General features: G+C 36.1%; 2 protein-coding genes across 2 annotated transcripts in view; both read left to right on the plus strand.

Moving 5' to 3' along the window:
• The first annotated feature begins 314 nt into the window (after positions 1-314).
• On the plus strand, positions 315-851 carry LOC149137588 (general transcription factor II-I repeat domain-containing protein 2A-like). Its single transcript, XM_089365696.1, has one exon. It carries the CDS (start codon positions 315-317, stop codon positions 849-851), a length of 537 nt encoding a protein of 178 aa, XP_089221822.1.
• Positions 852-6,103: 5,252 nt separating this feature from the next.
• Positions 6,104-19,378, plus strand: part of LOC106882600 (laminin subunit gamma-1) — a 202,926-nt gene continuing 189,651 nt past the window's right edge. Inside the window, exon 1 of the mRNA XM_089352440.1 lies at positions 6,104-7,022. Within this exon, the coding sequence (XP_089208566.1) occupies positions 6,122-7,022 (901 nt within the window). The 5' untranslated portion in view covers positions 6,104-6,121. The remainder of the gene's footprint in view (positions 7,023-19,378) is intronic.

Below are 19,378 nucleotides of genomic sequence, written 5' to 3' on the forward strand. Positions count from 1 at the left end.
GGTAAACCTGCGTGTCTAATTAATGGAGATAATGTGGCTGTGATCAAAGAATATAATCTAAGACGGCACAACGAGACTAATCATCAAGACAAATCGAAAAACTTGAATACAGAATAAAAGCTAGAGAAGGTAGAATAATTGCAGAGGAATCTAACATCACAGCAGACGTTTTTCTCCAAAGCAAAATCGAAAAGTGAAGTTGCTGTAAAAGCAAGTTTTATTGTGGTAGAGAAGATCGCCAAATCAGCCCGACTATTTACTGAGGGAGATCTTCTGAAGAATTGCATGACGTCTTGTGTCCAGACAAAAAGCAGATGTTTGCAAATGTAAGCCTTAGCGGAAATACAATAGCTGATCGAGTTTGTGAGAAGGCCACTGATGTGAAAACACAGCTGATCGAAAAATGTAGAGACTTTGTTGCATACTCTCTTGCTGTCGATGAAAGCAATGATACGACTGACACTGCACAGCTCGCCATCTTCGTCCGTGGAGTGGTCTCCAGTTTAAATGTTACAGAAGAAATATTGGACATGAAATCTCTGCATGAGACAACAACAAGAAAAGACACTTTTGACAACGTATGTCGAAGTGTAACTGACATGAAGCTGCCTTGGGGAAAACCTGTTGGACTTACAATAAATGGAGCACCGGCGATGTGCGGCGAAAAAAGTGGACTAGTAGGAAGGATGCAGTTAAAGATGCAGGAGGACTGTACTGGTGAGTTGATAGCATACCACTGCATCATAAACCAAGGATCGCTGTGTGGTAAAGTCCTCAACATGGAACATGTAATGAGCACTGTAACACAAACCGTCAAGTTTATCAGAGTCAAAGGCTTAAATTTGTTCTAATATAGGCACAAGACCAAAAATTCTGGAGGAGGAGGAGGAGGAGGTTGGTTAACTTAATCCTAATAATTGACCGGGTTTGTATTTTATCGTTCCCCCCGGGTTGGAAGGTAAAGCTGACCTAAGCAGAACAAACACTGCAAGATACTTTAACATTGATGCCAATCCATCATCCTTAATAAAGTAATATAAAAGCTATTTTTAATATAGGTACAAGGGTGCAAGGCGACGATCTGGCAGAATCGTTAGCACGCCGGGCAAAATGCTTAGCTGCATTTCATTCGTCTTTACGTTCTGGGTTCACATTCCGTTGAGGTTGATGTTGCCTTTTATCCTTTCGGGGTCGGTAAAATAAGTACCAGTTGAGAACTGGAGTCAATGTAATCGACTTAACCTCTCCACGAAATTGCTGGCTTTGTGCCAAAATTTGAAACCAATATTATTATTTATACAAAGCGGAGAGCTGGCAGAATCGTTAGCCCGCCAGGTAAAATGTGTGGCAGCATGTCGTCCCTCTTTGCGTTCTGAGTTCAAATTCCTCCGAGATCGACTTTGCTTTTCATTCTTTCGGACTGTGTTAAAGTTTGAAACCACCACATGTACAAGGTTAAAAATATAGATATTAGTGACAAATTTTATTGCAAGGCAGGTAAGCACTGAGATCGACTTTACGTTCTGTGTTCAAATTCTTCCGAGATCGTTAAAGCGTCGAACATAAATCTTTATGTTCTGAGTTCAAGTCCAGGCCGAGATAACCTTTGCGTTTCATCTTTCCAAAGTCAATCAAATGAAGTACCTGTCAAATACAGGAATCGATTTATATTCTTATAATGCATCCTAGATGCTAATCGAATAAGAGAAGACAACTGATGAATGCGTATTAGAGGTGTATCGGATTACATTAACTAATGTGACCTTTTTATCATTTAAGACGGATGGACTGTTATTTGAGGATGGTTTGCCTGCTATTTCTCGCAGCCAAGCGACTACATAGGAGCACACTTGTTGGTTCACTCTAATGTTATTCAATCGCCGGTTAGCCTTGGTTTTCTTTTAGTTTAATCGATTCCCATCTAGGATACATTATGGGCATATAAATCGCCTCAGTACTTGCTTGACTATACTTTGTTTTGTAAACCCCAGGGAAATGTGGTGAAATGTGAACTCAGGACGTAAAGGATCGTACGTAACAATATACTGCAGCGCATTTCTCTTAACGTACTAACGAATCTGCCAATTCACAAAAGCAGACCTATGTATTGTCCAATATATACCCGCCCTTTCTTTTTTCTAATAACGACAAGATTAAATCTGAGGGAGGTATATATGGCTGATATTTCTAGCATTCCAAGAAGCCTATTAAAGCTACTTGACGTAGCCGTAGTTTCTTTAGACTCGTTTTTTGTTGTTTTTTAAATATTGTTAAACCAGATTTCCAACGTTTCTTCCATTCCGTCATTCTAATGTATTATGTATTGCGTAAACGTACCTATATGTATGTATGTATGTATGTATGTATGTATGTATGTATGCACACGTATATATATATATATATATATATATATATATATATATATATATATATATAACGTGTGTGCATACAATTAAACCTTGGGAGAGGCATTATGCCGGCAAAAAACACACACACTGGTTCAGTCCTTTATTTATAAACAGTATTTAGTTTTTTGTTAAATCATTTCATTGCACTCTTGCAATCTCTTCAGTAACTTGTCTCTCCACTTCCATTTATATGTATGTATACACACGTATCCACATCAAGAATCTTGCACACGAAATACACATACGAAGTGTGTGCATACGTGTGGACGCTTAATTTTATGAGTATATGCTCTTTTAAGACCAGGGCGTTCACCACCCGTTAGACAACTTCATGGCCGAGGGATTCCCACTATACATGTGCCAATCAATTTCAAATACTTTACATACGTATTCATACACGCGCGTGCGTGTGTGAATTTAAGCCTATAATAATGACGCGAAAAGACATCCACCATCTTTCATCTGACGTAGCTTTTCAACACAATAATAACCAAACGTTGTTAGAATATTAGAATGACAACGATATTGTTCAACTTGAAAACAGTTAAAGAAGCGAGGGAAATTCCCACATCATTAAATATATTAAAGAAATACTTATAATAGTTACTCGGACCGTTGCTTTCGGCAATACTTCAAAAGGACGAAGACTCCGCTTAAGGTTTTATAGAATTCTACTCTTCGCTCCAGTCATGTGAATTACAATGTATAATTGAGCCTATTAATGGCTAATGGACGACTGTGTCACAAGTGATCCTAGCGTGTCTAGTAGTTCGAACGAAGTAATTTTGGTACTGGCTACTTTTCATTATTATTTCCAAAAGCGCTTAAGGCAGCGAGCTGGCAGAATCGTTAGCACGTCAGGGGAAAAATACTTAGCGGCATTTCGTCCGTCTTTATGTTCTGGGTTCAAACTCCTCTGAGATCGACTTCACTTTTCATGCTTTCGGAGTCGATACAATAAGTACCAGTTGAGCACTGGAGTCGAAGTAATCAATCGACTTTATCCCATCCCCCGGCCTTATTGCTAATATTTGAAATCAGTATCCCAAAAACATAGCCTGACACGTGGAATCTGTGAGTTGGAGATGTAGAATGATAAATCGTTTGGGGTACATGAAATTAAATTCACAGTTCTCAAATGTATTGGCCATTGCTCCTCTCACTCCATTTCATCTCGAATAACATTGATTAGTTGCTATACTGTCTATGAAGTTTGGTCTGACGTGGAGTGGTCATCAGTAGCTTAGGTAAAATAGGGTTACTTGAAAATTAAGAATTCTTGATCTGAGTTTTTACCGGAAGAGCTTGTTAAAAGAATGGCTACAATAGACCTAACTACAATTCTTAAGTTATCTCTAACACTTATGATAGATTGATATGCTTCAGATCAGTTTCTTGTCCCTACTTTCGCGAATATGAAACGTTATGGGAGCCTTGTAAATCTCCGAAATCCTACGTATTTTCTTGTTATTTTCTTACCCGAAGGTAAAAATACAAAACGAACAAATTTTCAATACTTTCTTTCTTCATAGATGACCACAATTTTCTTTCAAACAATCTTTGTAAACAACCCAGAAATAACGTATCTTAAGACTTGGGCTTTCGATGCTCTTTTACAAGTTCTTGTTTTACTTATAGGACTGTGGCTATGCTGGGGCATCCCCTTAAAACGTTCACTCGAACAGATTGTCCCCAGCGCTTATTTTTATGTCTGGTTATTATTTTATCGCTCTTTTTTTTTTTTTATACCGAACTGCAGTTCGAATTAATCTGAGTTTTCTTTCTAACACACACACACACATCAAAAGTTTGCATCATTCACGTGTGAGGTAGTTGCCACACACAAAAAAAATTAGACAGATTCTTCTATTTTGGCTAAACCAATGTGTAAAATAGGCATAAAATGATGGTGGAGCGCGTGTGTGAAAAGCTGATAGTTTCCTCAAAAACTGAGACCTTTCACTAGAAGCTTATCTCGTCTCTAGATCAGCATTAGTTTTATATACCTTGCCCCTTATAATCACAGAGATATCATTTACGTTGGTGCTGTGATGTGAACCAAAGAGATATATAACCACAGAGTATTCCAGATAGGGAAGTAATCCGTATTTTCACTGAGACAACAGGACTGGTATTTACTTACGAAGCATGACAAACCCCTGCAGAATTTGGAGTTAGAACGTGGAGAGAGAGAGAGAGAGAGAGAGAGAGAGAGAAAGAGAGAGAGAAAGCGAGAGAGAGAGAGAGAGAGTGTGTGTGAGAGAGAGAAGGTAGTATTAACTCATTCTGCCTGAATCTTCGTTTTTTTATTGACTTTCAAAGGATTAGAGAATATATTCCATCGACTTGACCTTGTATATTACTGGTACTTATTTAACCCATCTTTGGAACATAAGCAGTGCACTCAACCACATCGTAATTTGAACTCGGGCAATTGAAATATTGATTTCAAATTTTAGCACAAGGCCGTCAAGATTAAATCGACCCCAGTGCTCAGCTGGTACTTATTTTATCGACCCCAAAAGGATGAAAGGCAAAGGCGACCTCGGCGAAATTTGAACTCAGATTGTAAAGACGGACGAAATGCCACTAAGCATTTTGCCTGACGTGCTGACGATTCTGCCAGATCACCGCCTCTAAGACAATTGAAATATTGAACTCTACCACATCGATGTCTAATTCATGTAGAGGCCAGTAATTTTGAAGAGATGGGTTTAGTCGATAACATCGACTTCAGTACTTGACAAGTACTTTAAATTAGTGAAAATTAAAAAATAGAAATGCAATGTCGAATTACGCGGGATTTGAACGCAAAACATTAATGAACCATAAGGCATTTTTGTCCGACTTTAACGATTTAGCCAATCCGCAAGGGGTAAAAAAAAAGTCCGCTAAAATAGAATCAGATATTTTCTGCGTCAACACTGCTACCTCAGAATTCATTTCCTATCGCAGGTGTTTAAGCTGATTTGGCTGACTTGTAGGCGTAGAAATAATAGGAAGTTGTGGCATTCATACATTATCAAAAGAAATAAGAGATGTACGAGAAAGTTACCGTCTGGAAGGTGATTAATGAGGATTTACCTCAGTCCAATTTACTCCCACGTTATACTTGAAAAGCTTCATATTTCTTTCTTAATCTCATTTTCCTCTCATTCTCCTTTCATTCTGAAGTAGCAAAATAAAAACTTTAAAAAAGTTTTGCATAACAACTTAAAACTGCCTTCTCTTCTCTTAACAATCACTTAAACGTCTGCCCTTCACTTTAATAGTAATTAAGCAATTATTTATTATTCATCGCTTTAATTAACAACACAATACTTCTTTTACAAAGTACTTATCTTTCTTTTATTTTACTACTTTCTTCTTACTATTTCTCTCTCCTTGCAGCTGTAGTCTTCTCTGTCACCCTCTCTCTCCTCATTCTCGCTTGGTCTCTGCTTTTTTCCTTTTTTTTTTTCTGCTCTCTCATTCCGTTTTGTTTCTCGCCAACACAATTTTATAAACATTAATCTTTTGTTTTGTTTTGCTTTTGGCCTGTCTAACTCATTCAACTCTTGTCTTTTTTATTATTTTAAACTTTTCTTTTCGTCACTTTCTTAATTCTCTCATTCATTTTTCTTTCCTAATTCTCTCCCTCGCTGTCTTTCTCTGTCGGCCTAAGGGCTATCCCAGAGTTCTCAGCAACAGGCATCAGTGGCTGTGAAGCGAAGATGGCGTACGGAGGTGGCTCGTTTGAATGGAACACAACGGTAGTTGACGACAGCTGTGGCCGTGTCGCCGGCTGTGGGGTTAGAGGCAGCAGCAATAATAACAACACTACAACTTGGAGAGGTTACCGCTCGTCTTTTTCTACTAGCGCGTTACTGGCATCAGAAGACGAGGAAGTTGCGGTAACGCTAGATCAAGAAGCTGGTGGTGCAGGGGACGTGACAGCAAATAAATCAACAACTCTAACGCCTGTTCGGTCGTCTCGTTCTTCATGCCTTTCTTCTCCTCCTCCCCGTTCTTTTGCTTCTGAAACTAGTAATTTCATGAATAAGAAATCGTCTTCTCAAAGCAGCCAGGAAACAAATTACTATTTTCCTTCTTTTTGCTCTTCCTTTCTCTCTTTGTTCAGGTCACCTGCTGTTTCAGGTAGGCCTAGTTTTTCTCATAACACTATGTTTTGGTTGATATCAATCGGATTATTACTATTAGCTTCGGAGCGATTGTTGGTGTCCGGACAGCGACCCTACGAACCTACGAGAAGCCGTCGACCACCCACTTCTCAGAGAGGACGAAGCGATGATGAAGACGGTTCCGTATCTTGCTACGACAATCGGGGTCGGGCTAGGAAATGTACTCCGGATTTTGAGAATGCCGCCTTCTCCTTGCCGGTAGAGGCGACCAACATATGCGGTATGGAAGGCCCGCAGGTCTATTGCTTACAAGTCGGGGTACGGGATGCCTCCAAATCCTGTCACTATTGCGATGCCAGGCATACCCAGTTTGATCATTCCCCGCATCTGATGACGGATTACGAGGGACAGGGAAACTGGACTTGGTGGCAGAGTGAGACTATGTTGAAGGACGTCCAATATCCAAATTCTGTCAATCTCACCTTACATCTCAGTAAGTTCCATTTTATTTTACCTTTAGAGCCCTAACTTCCTCGTTCTCCCACACCGTGTGTCCGAGTGTGTGTGTGTGTGTGTGTGTGTGTGTATATATAATTCATAACAAATGCTTCCCTCTTACCTGCATAAAAAAACCCTTTCAGTTTAGCTATTTTTTGCAGACTTTTTTTCGACTGATTTAATATAGCTAAATGATCTTAACAAAACGCCAAAGGAAATTCTGCTTTTATTCTTATGTAAGAAAAACTGTTTTTTCCTTTTTTTTTTTTTGCAAAGTAAAACAAAGAAATTCCGATAACATTTTATAAAGCAATTTATTAACTTACACTTCGTAGTTTTATTTATGATCAGATCGTTGTATTATATATATATATATATATATATATATATATATATATATACATACACTTGGATATTTGTGTAATTATGTATAACTTTTGTACTAAAAGCGGCAACTTCGTATATTATATTATACATATATTTCTTGCTTTCTTTGCGGTTTTGTGATTTACGAAAAATTGCTTGATGTAAAAGAATTAGTTGTAGATCGATATTTCTTCTATGTGTGCTTGAATCATTTTATAGCATATTTTATTTAATAGTGCAAAGGTATTTCCTATTGAAATATTAAATTTCTTTGCTTTTTTTTTAATGCATTTATTTTTAAAACAACCCAGTACTTCCTTGCCCGTTTCCTTTCCCCTAAGAGGTAGAGCAAGCTATCCCAAAACTCCACCAAATTTAAGATGTTTCGTTATAAACATCTCTCTCACGTTACTTTATTAGTAACAAGTTGACATTTCGTGTGTGTGTGTGTTTAATGTCTGTTGCGTGTGCCTTGAAGTATTATTGCAGTTGTAACTTTATTAATACTCTAAAAATTCAACTTACGTTTTACAATAGATTGATAAATTTGTTTTATAGTTAGGTACTACTCCCCAGTCCTCATCAGATTAGTTAACATGAGATAACTCGATTTACAAAATACAATTACTTTACAGACATCCCCACACTCCTATAATAAACCCTAGTACTTCGTTCACCTTTAACCTCGTAGATGTGTATTTCTGAATTGGCTATTGTATTTTTTAAAATTTATATACTACAATAATCTTATTATATCCCTTTATATTTTCTTGATAACTGCGTTAACGTTCCACTCTGACAACTTTTACGAAATATTTCAACGAACCAGTAACATATAAACAGCAAACTTTTCATAGACTGACGTGCACGTTGATCACTGTTCTGATTTCACATAACACAAATACCTCTGTGTATATGTGACAGGAGAGAAACAGGTGGAAGACGAATAGTGATTTTTTTTTCTTTTTTCCGATCATGTCCATACAGTTTTCGCTTGTTTGGATGATAATATAGTTAAGCTGTTAACCAGCTGAGTCTAGCATTCGGTTTCAATTCACATGGAAGCCAATTTTCTTCCAATTCACACCGGTAATGAATGAAATAATGGCCTTGAGCAAGGCGTGAATATCACCCTCTCACCTCGTTCACTAGTAAATCTTCAGATCTTGTAACATTGTCAAAAGCAATCGTAATTTTTTTTCTTTTTGTTGCTTTTGATGTTTAAATTTTCTATTTTGCGCTTGTCTCATATCTTTCTTTCTTGCTTATCTAGGAAAGGTATGAATGCGATAAAATCCTTAGTACTTCATGCTAACTATTGTTTTTTGTTGATTTTCTGCTCTGATAAGTTCCAAGCTAACGTGTCTGCTCTCCCTAGAGTTGTTTAATTTACTCTGCTAACGTCCTTTAAGGGAAGGAATCGACGTCACAACTTCTTAATACTGCTGACCATGATTTGGCAAAGTAGTCGCCTCTAGCATTAGAGCATCGGATAAATAAATATTTATTGCATTTTATGAAAAATATCGGCAGAGGTAAAGAATACGCACACCACCCGTTCTCGACTTAACAAAAATTCTAACCCCAATCCTAACTCTGAATGAACCCTAACCCTAAACACAGGGTGTGCATATTCTTTACCTTCGCCAAAAATATTTATATAGCGTATGTATTAGGTGTTAATAGTCACACCTAGTCGTGTTGATACAGGATATCGAACCAGCGAGTAATAATTTTTTTTTATCCTGTAGCTAACACTACTTCGTCCAAATGCTGTTTTCTTGCTCAGTTCGTTAATCTATCTAGCAGCAGTAAAATTGGTACCAGATCTAGGGTACATACAGTTCATCGTAATGAAGTTGAACCCGGAGTATTCTATCATCATGATCAGTTTCTGTTTTGACAAAGAAAGAAGCTATTCACAGATGTTGATTTAACTAATTCTATCTCTAACACTGAAGTGAACTTTTTTTTTGTGAATGAAGTTCCCGAGGTATCATGTAGGCAAATTTCCACTAAGATGTACGTGACGAATTTAAAATGAAGTCTCCACCACCGCCTTATAGTGCAATTATTTATCCTTTTGTGTGTGTGTGTGTGTGTGTGTGTGTGTAATTGAAATCTGATCCAAATCGGAGGTAAAATAAAATATCGGCTTTTTCGGAATAGCTAGCTCATGGAGGAAGAAAAAGAGAAAAAAAAATTGAGATTTTCTCTCTCTCTTTCTCTCCTTCTTTCTTTTTGTTTGTAATCCTGTATTTCATGCAACAATAATTAGGATAGTGAAAGATTTATTTTCCAAAAAATTTCAATTTTTTTTTTACATGTTTTCTCCCATGTCCCATTTCTTATCCATGTGGATTCCCTGAATTCGCCAAAGTATCTTGATTAGTACTAAGATCGGAGATAGATTCAACTATTTACACTTCCTTCTGTAACAAGAATCAACAGAGGTTTTTTTGAAGTAGTTGTCTCACAAAGTTCCATACATCATAAGAAAGGAAAAGGATAGTTTTTGTTTCTTTCATTTTCCCTTATTCCTTTGTTTCTTTCAACGAAAATTACGATTCTAAATTTTTTTCCAAAAGTTCAATTTGTTTACTCTTTACATTACGGCACCTCGCTCCTTCTGTACACCATTCCTTTTCCATAGGTTTCTTCCTGTGCTTTGAGACTTCGCTCTATAACTATTTCAAAACCCCCTGAAATATCTGACCTAAACCACTGACGACCTCTCGTTATTAGTAGACGATATCACTCACCCTCTTTTTCACCCCCCCCTCTTCATTTGTTATAAGAGAACGTGTGGGTGAAAACAATAACATGGCATTCAATAAAAAGTATTCGGGAGGGAAAAAAATTCTAACTAAAAAGCTACAATTTTTCTCCTCCCGAATGCATTTGAATCGAATCGACGAAGAATTGTTTATATGGTCATTCAACTGCTAGAAATAGCAGCCGAATCTCTACTTTATACCTCCACCGTCTTTAAGAAAATCTCAGAAAGAACGCACTGAATAATGGTAATACAGTCCCAGATACACTTAAAAAACCCCCCAAAAAACAAGGTTATGTCACGGTTGGAAAGTCTTTCATTTGATCATAGGTCTGCTGGCCTGTGTCTACAGTTAAAATAAATGAATGAATGTAGTATATGCACACACGCATACATGTTCAATATGTAGTTGTATGTTAAAAGCTGTGTGCGTGCGAATTTAATCTTAGTTTCGAAATATAGGAACTCTTCGACTGATATTTTTTTCATATGTTTAATTCTTGCGAAAAGGTAACATTTATCGTCACTGTTAAAGACTTTTTGCTATAAGTCACAGCAAGTAAATTCCCGTCTTTATTTTCCCCTATTTTGCTTTTTGTCTTTCTATTGCTTTCATATAGTCAAAGTACTTGTTGCTGCTTGCTACCGCTGCCCATCTTCCTCGTCCTCCCCTTTTTCGATACTCCGCCCACACATTTAATTTTTTTCTTCTTTCTCTCTCCCCTTTAATCAAACTATAACCATATCATATCAAAGGATGCCTGCCCCGACGTTGTTACTAAACCTAACAACACACACGCATACGACACGCAATATCTCGAGAAAAAAATAGGTGTGATGTTCACGACTGGAACGCTTTAAGTCTGCTCGATCAGAGCCGACTTGTAAGCTAATACAACCACCGCTATTAACCTACATGTATGTCTTATACACTAGTTAATTAAGGACTCGAGTGTTCTGTTTCTTCTGTCAATCGATTCACATAACTTTTTTTTTCCCACACTTCTAGTCTGTCTCTCACTCACTCATGCTGCTCTGAAACTGCTAAGTCACTAAAGTTACTTTGCTGGTGGTTGTTTAGTTTCTGTCTGGACAACCCTGATTAAACAGATCAATGTGATTCAAAAGCGCTCCAGAGTCGACTATCTTGTTATTTTATTATTTTTCTTTTTTACTTAGTATATCTAGGTCTACATTATCTAGTGTATCCTTTTCAGTTTTTTAAACAGAAAGATGACAATAATGTACGCACATTTTGAGAGATTTGGTTAGTTTTAGGAGGCCTAGCGCATGTAGACGTTCTCTCGTTGGTTTTTAGTTTTAAGGAACTTTTTTTTTTATATTCGGTTTCTCCTCCTCTTCTTATTAACAATTTAATTTTATTATTGTAGTCTTAAAATTCATAATTATATTTTCTGCCTGAAGTTTTGGGAAGGGGCTAGTCGGTTATATGAACACACCTCTTCCCGCACTAATTAACTGGTACTTATTTTATCGACCTCAAAAGGCAAAGTCTATGTTGGTGGAATTTGAACTTGGAACGTAAAGACGGATGAAATGTTGCTGACAATTTTATTTTTGAAGTAACAATCTTAATTTTGATTTCAAATGTTAGTACAAGGCTGACTTGGTCACGGCTTTAATATTGAAAACTCTAACAGTTTTATCATTCATTTATGTAAAATACTTATGGTACATTTTTATACATTTTTTATGTAAAACTTAGGCATTACCGAACCGGCATTAATCTTGTTAGAAAAAAAATAGCAAAACGAAACAAAATCATTTTCCTACCATTTGGATGCTTTAAAAATCTTAAACTATATATATATTTTAGGAGTGGGTTTTGAAATTTGTTTCTTGGACCAACCCCATATTTTTTTTTAAGTTGCTGTTGGGAAAGGAATGTGTATCACAATACAGAACCGCCAAAGCTAGTTAAAGACCACTTATGTAGTATAACTAATACTCATGAAATGGAATGAACTTCACATTTTCCGTTCACAGTAATGTTCTTTAGCTCTTTTAGAAACCTTGTGGCAATCTTTCGGACTTCTCATATTCTCCGAAAGATTATCAACCGTGTTTCGGAACATTGCTGGGGGCGATATCACAATAAATTAAGTGCAACATTTCGTAAAAATAAATTTTGAAGTCTGTATTACAGGTTATTCATTTATTTATATTTTGCTTTTACTCTTACATCAGTTAAACTCTTTGCCTGTCCTGTGTATCATAACGTAATAAACCTTAGATATGTTTCGACCAAAGATCGGTCCAGGACATGTCTAACTTAATAGCACCACCTGATAGGATTATCTAAATCCTTTTTAAGTCAAGTTTTGTGGTATCATGGTCCATTCGAGTAGGGAGTTCTTGTTGAGTGGGTTGTATTCAGGTATAGGTGGTTTATTCCTTCAAGAAATTTGTCCAGATTCTGTTTAAAGGTGATGGGATCTTTTTCCTCTTTGATCTGTTTTGGGACAATGTTAAATAGGGCAGGGCCTGTTGAAGAAAATAAATTGTGTTGCAGTGTATTTATGTGTTCTCATCCTGAATTGAGTAGGGGGCGTATGGCCCGTGGTCCCAGCCTTGGATGAATTTTGAAGCTAATGTTGAGGTTGTTTGGGCAATTCTGGCAGTATATTCTCCACATCTTGCAAATGATGTATCACTCGCGGAGGCACTGGTGAGAGTAGAGTTTCAATGCTTTAAGGCAGTCCCGGTAGTCGAGATCAGTCATGCCCTTAATTCGTGTAGTGAATGCTCTCTGGGGTGATTCAATTTTCGAAATGTTTTGTATGGGGAGACCAGTAGGGGGAACAGTATTGGAGGTGTGGCCATACAAACGAGGAGAAAATGGAATGATGACACCTTGTCCTCTGGACCGGAAGGTTCTTAAGATCCAGGGGCTCATCCTACGAGCTATATCGACCTTATTGTTGATGTGGGCACTCCAACTGAGATTGTCATCAACAATTACTCCTAGGTCTCTGATATTATTAGATGCTGTGAAAGGTTTCCCTAAAGGAAGAGAGTATGGTTGTTTCAGTTTTTTTCCCCAAATGCATCAGCTCAAAATTTCCCTCGTTTAGTTGCATTTTGTACATAGGACAAGCATCAAATATGATACATATTCTCAATTTTTTCAATCTCCAAAGTAACTTGGGACTTACATGAACCTATGAAACAAGGGGCGAACTAGAAGTCTGAAAACAAAGCATTGCTGTATAGGATAATCTTATGAAAATGTTTTGGACAAGCAAAAGGTTAAAACGAAAGCGCTGTTATTATTTCTTACGGCAACGAAGCTAATTCATCTCTGCAGTAGAAGTATAAAACTGTATGTCTGATCCATTGAAATAAAAAGTTCAGTGTGATACCATAAAAACAGCTGGTGTGTTGGGGAGAATCAAAACAAAATAAAGTTTGAATAATCCAGACAAGTGGTGGAATAGAAGTTAAGTTGAAAATGCAGAGCACGAATTCTATATTTAAAATATAAGAATACACACACACACCAGTATTATATATAAAGAGAAAGTTCCATACGTAGTTAAATTTTAGTAACTAAAACCCAGTTTATTACTAAGTTGACAAGTCTGTGTGTGATAGTTTGTTTACTGACAGATTACTTGTGAAGGACTAGCTAGGTCTCTTTAACAGAAGAAATTCGCCCCATGTTTATTAATTCGTTTATCGTCAACAGTATCCATTGAGAAATAAATATGTCCTGTCGTAATGCATCTCAAAGTTTCACCCACTCCATGATTCATCTATCACTTGTAAGTATTAGCCTCCTTCCGGATATGTAGGTGGCAGCATGTTGGTAAAAGCGTGAGAATAAAAGACTTCTTTAAAATGCTTTAAAGGAAGACCATTATCAGATCATCTTAGGATTTTAGAGAATGTAGCTTGTATTAAGACACAACAAAGCTTGAATTAAAATTAGCGAGAGAGAGAAAAAAAAAGAAAAGAAAATCACGAGCAGTCAGCGAAGCAAGCCTGAGATCCAGTTTCAGGTCCCATCTCTGCCCAGTTTTCTTTATAAGGACTTGTGAAAGACAGTAGGATTGATTGTACATTTTGAAAGGTCAAACAACTGATTTTATTTGAAGCTGTAACGTGCAATATTAGGTCTGTCGATTATGATTAGTTTAAACACTTTGCCTATCAAGCTCATTTAGCGCCATATTAAGTATATAACACTAAGAGTCACCGGCGACTTCTGTGGTAGGCAAAGCGTTCTTACAGAAATCGTTATATTCTAGTAAAACTAGAGGATTCGAAAGTTAGGTAAAGGCACCAATAAATAATCAAGCAAAGAGCTGTTTCAAATTGACGTTAATCTTGGATGTACCCTAAATTATATTCGCTCTTATTTGGATTTAGGATATTAAGACATTTAACAATTGTTTATGATAGGTCCATTAATCGATAAACAAGTCGAAAACAAAATGAATCTTGAAATACCATCAATACAACAATGAAAAAAACATTAAAAAAAAACATTCTACAGTTTCGTACTCATTTCCACAACTCTAAGATAAACGGATATTTCTAAATGAAATTTTGCACATTTACGTTAGAATGTAGATTACAATTGTTGAAGGAGGTTCGGGTCAATTTCCTTCTCCAACTTTGGTTGTCACCAGCTTCCATATTTTCACTCTCTTTCTTATTCCTCTACTAAGCATCAATGCATTTTAAAGAGAGTTATGGAGGAAATAATGCTTGTGGAGGAATGGGAGAGAATGCTCCGACCCCCCTTTTTTTTTTCTTTAGTATTATCCAAAATGTATCTCTGCAAAATTTCACTAAATGTGCATATTTCAGGAAGTTATAAGTACTCCACTAGCTTCTGGTGGGGGTACACCTAACCAATTATTGCTTATTCCAATACGTACTTAAATCACTACGTTCTTCGTTTATTTTAGTTAAGAAACTTGAGGTGCGTCAATAGATAAACTATCAGATCAAAGATTTCGAAAACTAATCCAGATAGTTTTAACTATGAAACCCAAGCGAGATGAACTTAGATTATTACATTAAAAGTTAGAAGAACAAAAATAATTCCTGTACAAATTTTACTAATTTTTGATGAAATTATAACGTTGATCGAGCAGACATATATGGTCGTGACCAATCCGTCATATTTCATATCAGAGACTACTCAAGACTGTTTGTGTAACTTGTTCTTTCATTGTTGAAAGCGCCGTATTCCCATTTTGTTCGTAAAGGAAAACGGTTTAGTGAAGAAGTATCACTTTGATCCTTATTTTATCATTAATTTCTTTTTTAAAGTTTTACGCTAGCATAGAAATATGTATGTCTTAATGAGTTCTAATTTTTTTAAAAGTAGCAAGCTTGATAAAGCAAAAATAAAACGAAACATTAACTTAATTTTTAGAATCAAGAAGGAAACCTGAACATGGGTTTTTCTAAGAATTTTTATATCAAAGAATAAACCTATATTTCTTAAAACGGTATTTTTTCGTTTCTAAGAATTTGTATTTCTTAGAATCAACTTGAACTTCTTAAATTGTGGCGGAAGTCGGTTTCTTCGCGAAAACTACATCAATTTAAAACAGCTTAATCATTCAAACTTTTTGACTTGCGGACCCCTTTATATTTCAGGCTTTACCTTAGGGACCCCCTTATAAACGCTTATGAAATTTATAACAAATAGGTTTATTGTCAATTAAAAGATTTCGATTAAAAAACATATATAAAATCAAATTGCCCATAAAAAGTATTTGCTGTCCACGGACCCCCTGTCTTGTCCTTGCGGACCCCCTGTGGTCCGCAGGCCACAGTTTGAAAACCCCTGATTTAAACGAAATGACTCGATTAAAAATTCTCAATATATTTGTGTTTAATGGAATTATTATTACACACAGGGTTATCCATATACAACATGTAACTGTAAGTTCGTATATTTATTCTGCAACGTGTGTCTGCTCCAACTATTGGAACGAGTCAAGTTTTTCAAAAGAGCACAACACAAGTTTTGGGAAATGAATATCTGAAAATCTTAAACAAAATTTCTCTAGGATTGGCACCAGATATTACCAGCACTAATCTGGTATAGAAAACGGGCAAACATAACTGGCGGGTTGATGGCTGTTAAATGGATATTTGAAAATATTCAGATGGAATAGATCCATTCTGAATGCTAAGATTATCATTTATAAGTTATATCCTTTATTCTCTCTTTCGTGGTATTTCCTTTATTAGTAAGAATAGAGAGAAATAATGTTAAAAGCCTTCTAGTAAGATTCATCAGTGCAGCATAAAAACCTGCTTCCTTTCATTTATTAATACACTTTTAGTTTAGGAAGTGTTTTGCCTGTAATATTATTTAAAGTTATCCCTTTCTTTTTCCTTCACCTCAACCACGATTTTAAAAAGCGTATGTGTAGGGGAAGACTCCGTGGATATAATTGTATATTTCTCTTTAAATTATTTCACTTACAGTGTTACTACTAAAACTATAAAATTATTTATTTAAAAAAAATCTTTACATAAAATTAAACCCTAACAAAACACCATAGAGAAAAAAACCCTAACTCCCCATTGAGAAATGCATCTTCCCACCGAGCAAAATTCTTCCAGTTACCATATTTTTATTTGCAAAACTTGCACTCCCGCTTTAATGTGATATCCACTTGTCTTCGTTGTTTACTTAGTGTGGGGGTAACAGGGGAAAACTTTCTTATTTGTATATTTTTTCATTTTTAGACGATTATATCCATATCCTATTTCTATCTTTAGTTTTAAATTACCAACCTCTTTGGAGCACACACATACGCTGCATATATATATGTGTGCCCATTTTTAACCGCCATTATCTTTCCCCTTCACACACTTTTTTTTAAGTCGCCCTTTTTTGTTGACACTTAAGTCTGTCTAGTCATCAACTCCCTTTTCTTTATTCTTCAATTCCCACCAGACAATCACACCCTCATTCCCTAACTTAAAAAGTGGATGTAGGGGAGTCACAAAGATGGTGCTACTGTTTCCAAATTCTAATTCTCTCCCTACCATCGCTTACAACCTTTACTTGTACATTTGTTTATGTTATAAGTGACAATATTAAAAACATAAATTATAAGAAATCGTCATCATCATTATTATTATTACTAAAAAGAAACCGTTTCTATTAAAAGAACTATAATTATTATTAAAATAAATCTTCCCTCTTATTAATACTAGAAATCATTGTATGCGCGCAGCCGTGTGCTCCGAAGTCTGCAATTAGAACAAAACTGCGCGCAGAAATATGGTCTCCGGAAAATGATGCCAGTGATTTTTCTGACGAAAGAATGAACTTGGAAGTTGTTGCTGTAGTGTATAGTTTATTTTTCTGATGTTCATGCACTCTTTAACACTACTCAACACTAAGCGCAGACGTATTGTCACTGGTTTGTTAGTGTGCACTATTACGTTCCTTAGAAAAGACATTTCTGTTCTTAAATCGGATCTAGTTCAAAACGGGGGCGCCAGTATTTTCTTAACGAAACACTTTGAAACTTGGGACACTGGTAGAATGTGTCATATAAAACATCTTTTTCTCTTAGTCTTCTTAAGAAAAATTATTATATTGCAACTTATTTCATGTTAAAGTTGTCGTATTTCTGTAATTTCAACCAATGACTGACGTCCATTCAGCCGAATACAGTAAGTGCTGACTACGTAAACAAACGATTCTCAAACGATTCTGGCGGTGATAAAAGTATTATTTCCTTGTCAAAAAATGGCAGTAGCTAATAAACCTTTCTATTATAGGCACAAGGTCTGGTTTTTGAGGGAAGGGTTAGGGTTAGGACAAATGTTGTACACATACAGTTCAGGCAGATGTTAACGAAATTATATTAAAAATAAAACGAAGGAAAACGAACACACGTGTGTTGCCTCTCAGCAAAATGTTAGAAGTAATGGAGATTAAATACGCTTTACACCGCTTAAACTGCCAAAGGAGTAACTGTAAACAGCTGAATACTTGTCAGTGATTGGTTGAAATTATCGAAATAAGACATTTTTTTACATGAAATAACTTCGAATACAAAAATTTTTTTCTGTTCTATAACACAGAGTATATAAGTATACGAAGTTTGAAAGTCTTTCGGTACCAAAAACACTACATAAAACATAAATGAAAACTGGTGCCCCCGTTTTGAACTAGATCCCTTAAATCTTACATAAATGTCATACACTATACCTTCTATAAGAAATTAATAACACTTCACTTGTAAACGATATCAAACTTCAAAACAGTTTTTCTCGACTTTTCTTGTCTCATGCCCCCTTCGATTAACACAGAAAAATATTGCGCCCCCGTATGAATGGCAAAGTTAGTATATATGTTGAAAAAGTTTTAATTAGATATTTATTGCAAGTTTTATTCACTTGTTACTTACGCCCTATTCTGAGGTATCCTACACTACTGAAATATTGGTTTCAGATTTTGACACAAGGCCAGTAATTCCGGGGGGAGGGAGTAGTGAGTCGATTACATCGACCTCAGAGTTCAACTGGTACTTATTTTATTGACCCCGAAAGGATGAAAGCCAGAATTGACCTAAATGGAATTTGAACTTAGAAGGTAAGGACAGTCAAAATGCCAGACACATCCTTAGCACACCAGACAAAATGCCACTAAGCATTTTTGTCTGGTTTTCTAAGGATTCTGCCAGCTCACTGCCTTAGATTCCATTATAATAAGGAGACAGCATTCTTTGGGGTCATAAGCTGAAGCATGTCTGTGAGTGTTTTTATGTTAACCAGTTGAGTGATCTTTTTCCAGATGCATTCCAGGATAGAAACCTCTCTCTTTCCCTCTCACACACACACACACACGCAGTAATTTATCAATAACAACTGAGAAGACCGTAGTTCAATAAAGGATTCTGTACATTATACATGGTAGAGTGTAAGTATGTATTCTTTTAAGACATATGACTTTACAGGAACACTACCATTTCAATACATCATCCTATCTTATCAAAGGTTAGAATATGATACTTGTACTAAGCTGAGCCTTTAAGCAGAATCTTCAATTGTCTGACCTTTGGTAACATGCTATGGTGTACTGAAACAGAAGCATTCCTTTAAAATTACACTTCTTGAGTAAATGTGTGTATATCTATCTATTTATCTACCAACTGACCGGCTATCTTATAATTGATATCTATATTGTTTATACTCCT

This window comes from Octopus bimaculoides, chromosome 1, assembly GCF_046866305.1.
Source record: "Octopus bimaculoides isolate indiv1 chromosome 1, ASM4686630v1, whole genome shotgun sequence".
NCBI classification, from domain to species: Eukaryota; Metazoa; Mollusca; class Cephalopoda; order Octopoda; family Octopodidae; genus Octopus; species Octopus bimaculoides.

What these genes read in the sequence shown, in the direction of transcription:
- LOC149137588 (XM_089365696.1), top strand. Translation starts at nt 315, where the DNA reads ATGTTTGCAAATGTAAGCCTTAGCGGAAATACAATAGCTGATCGAGTT.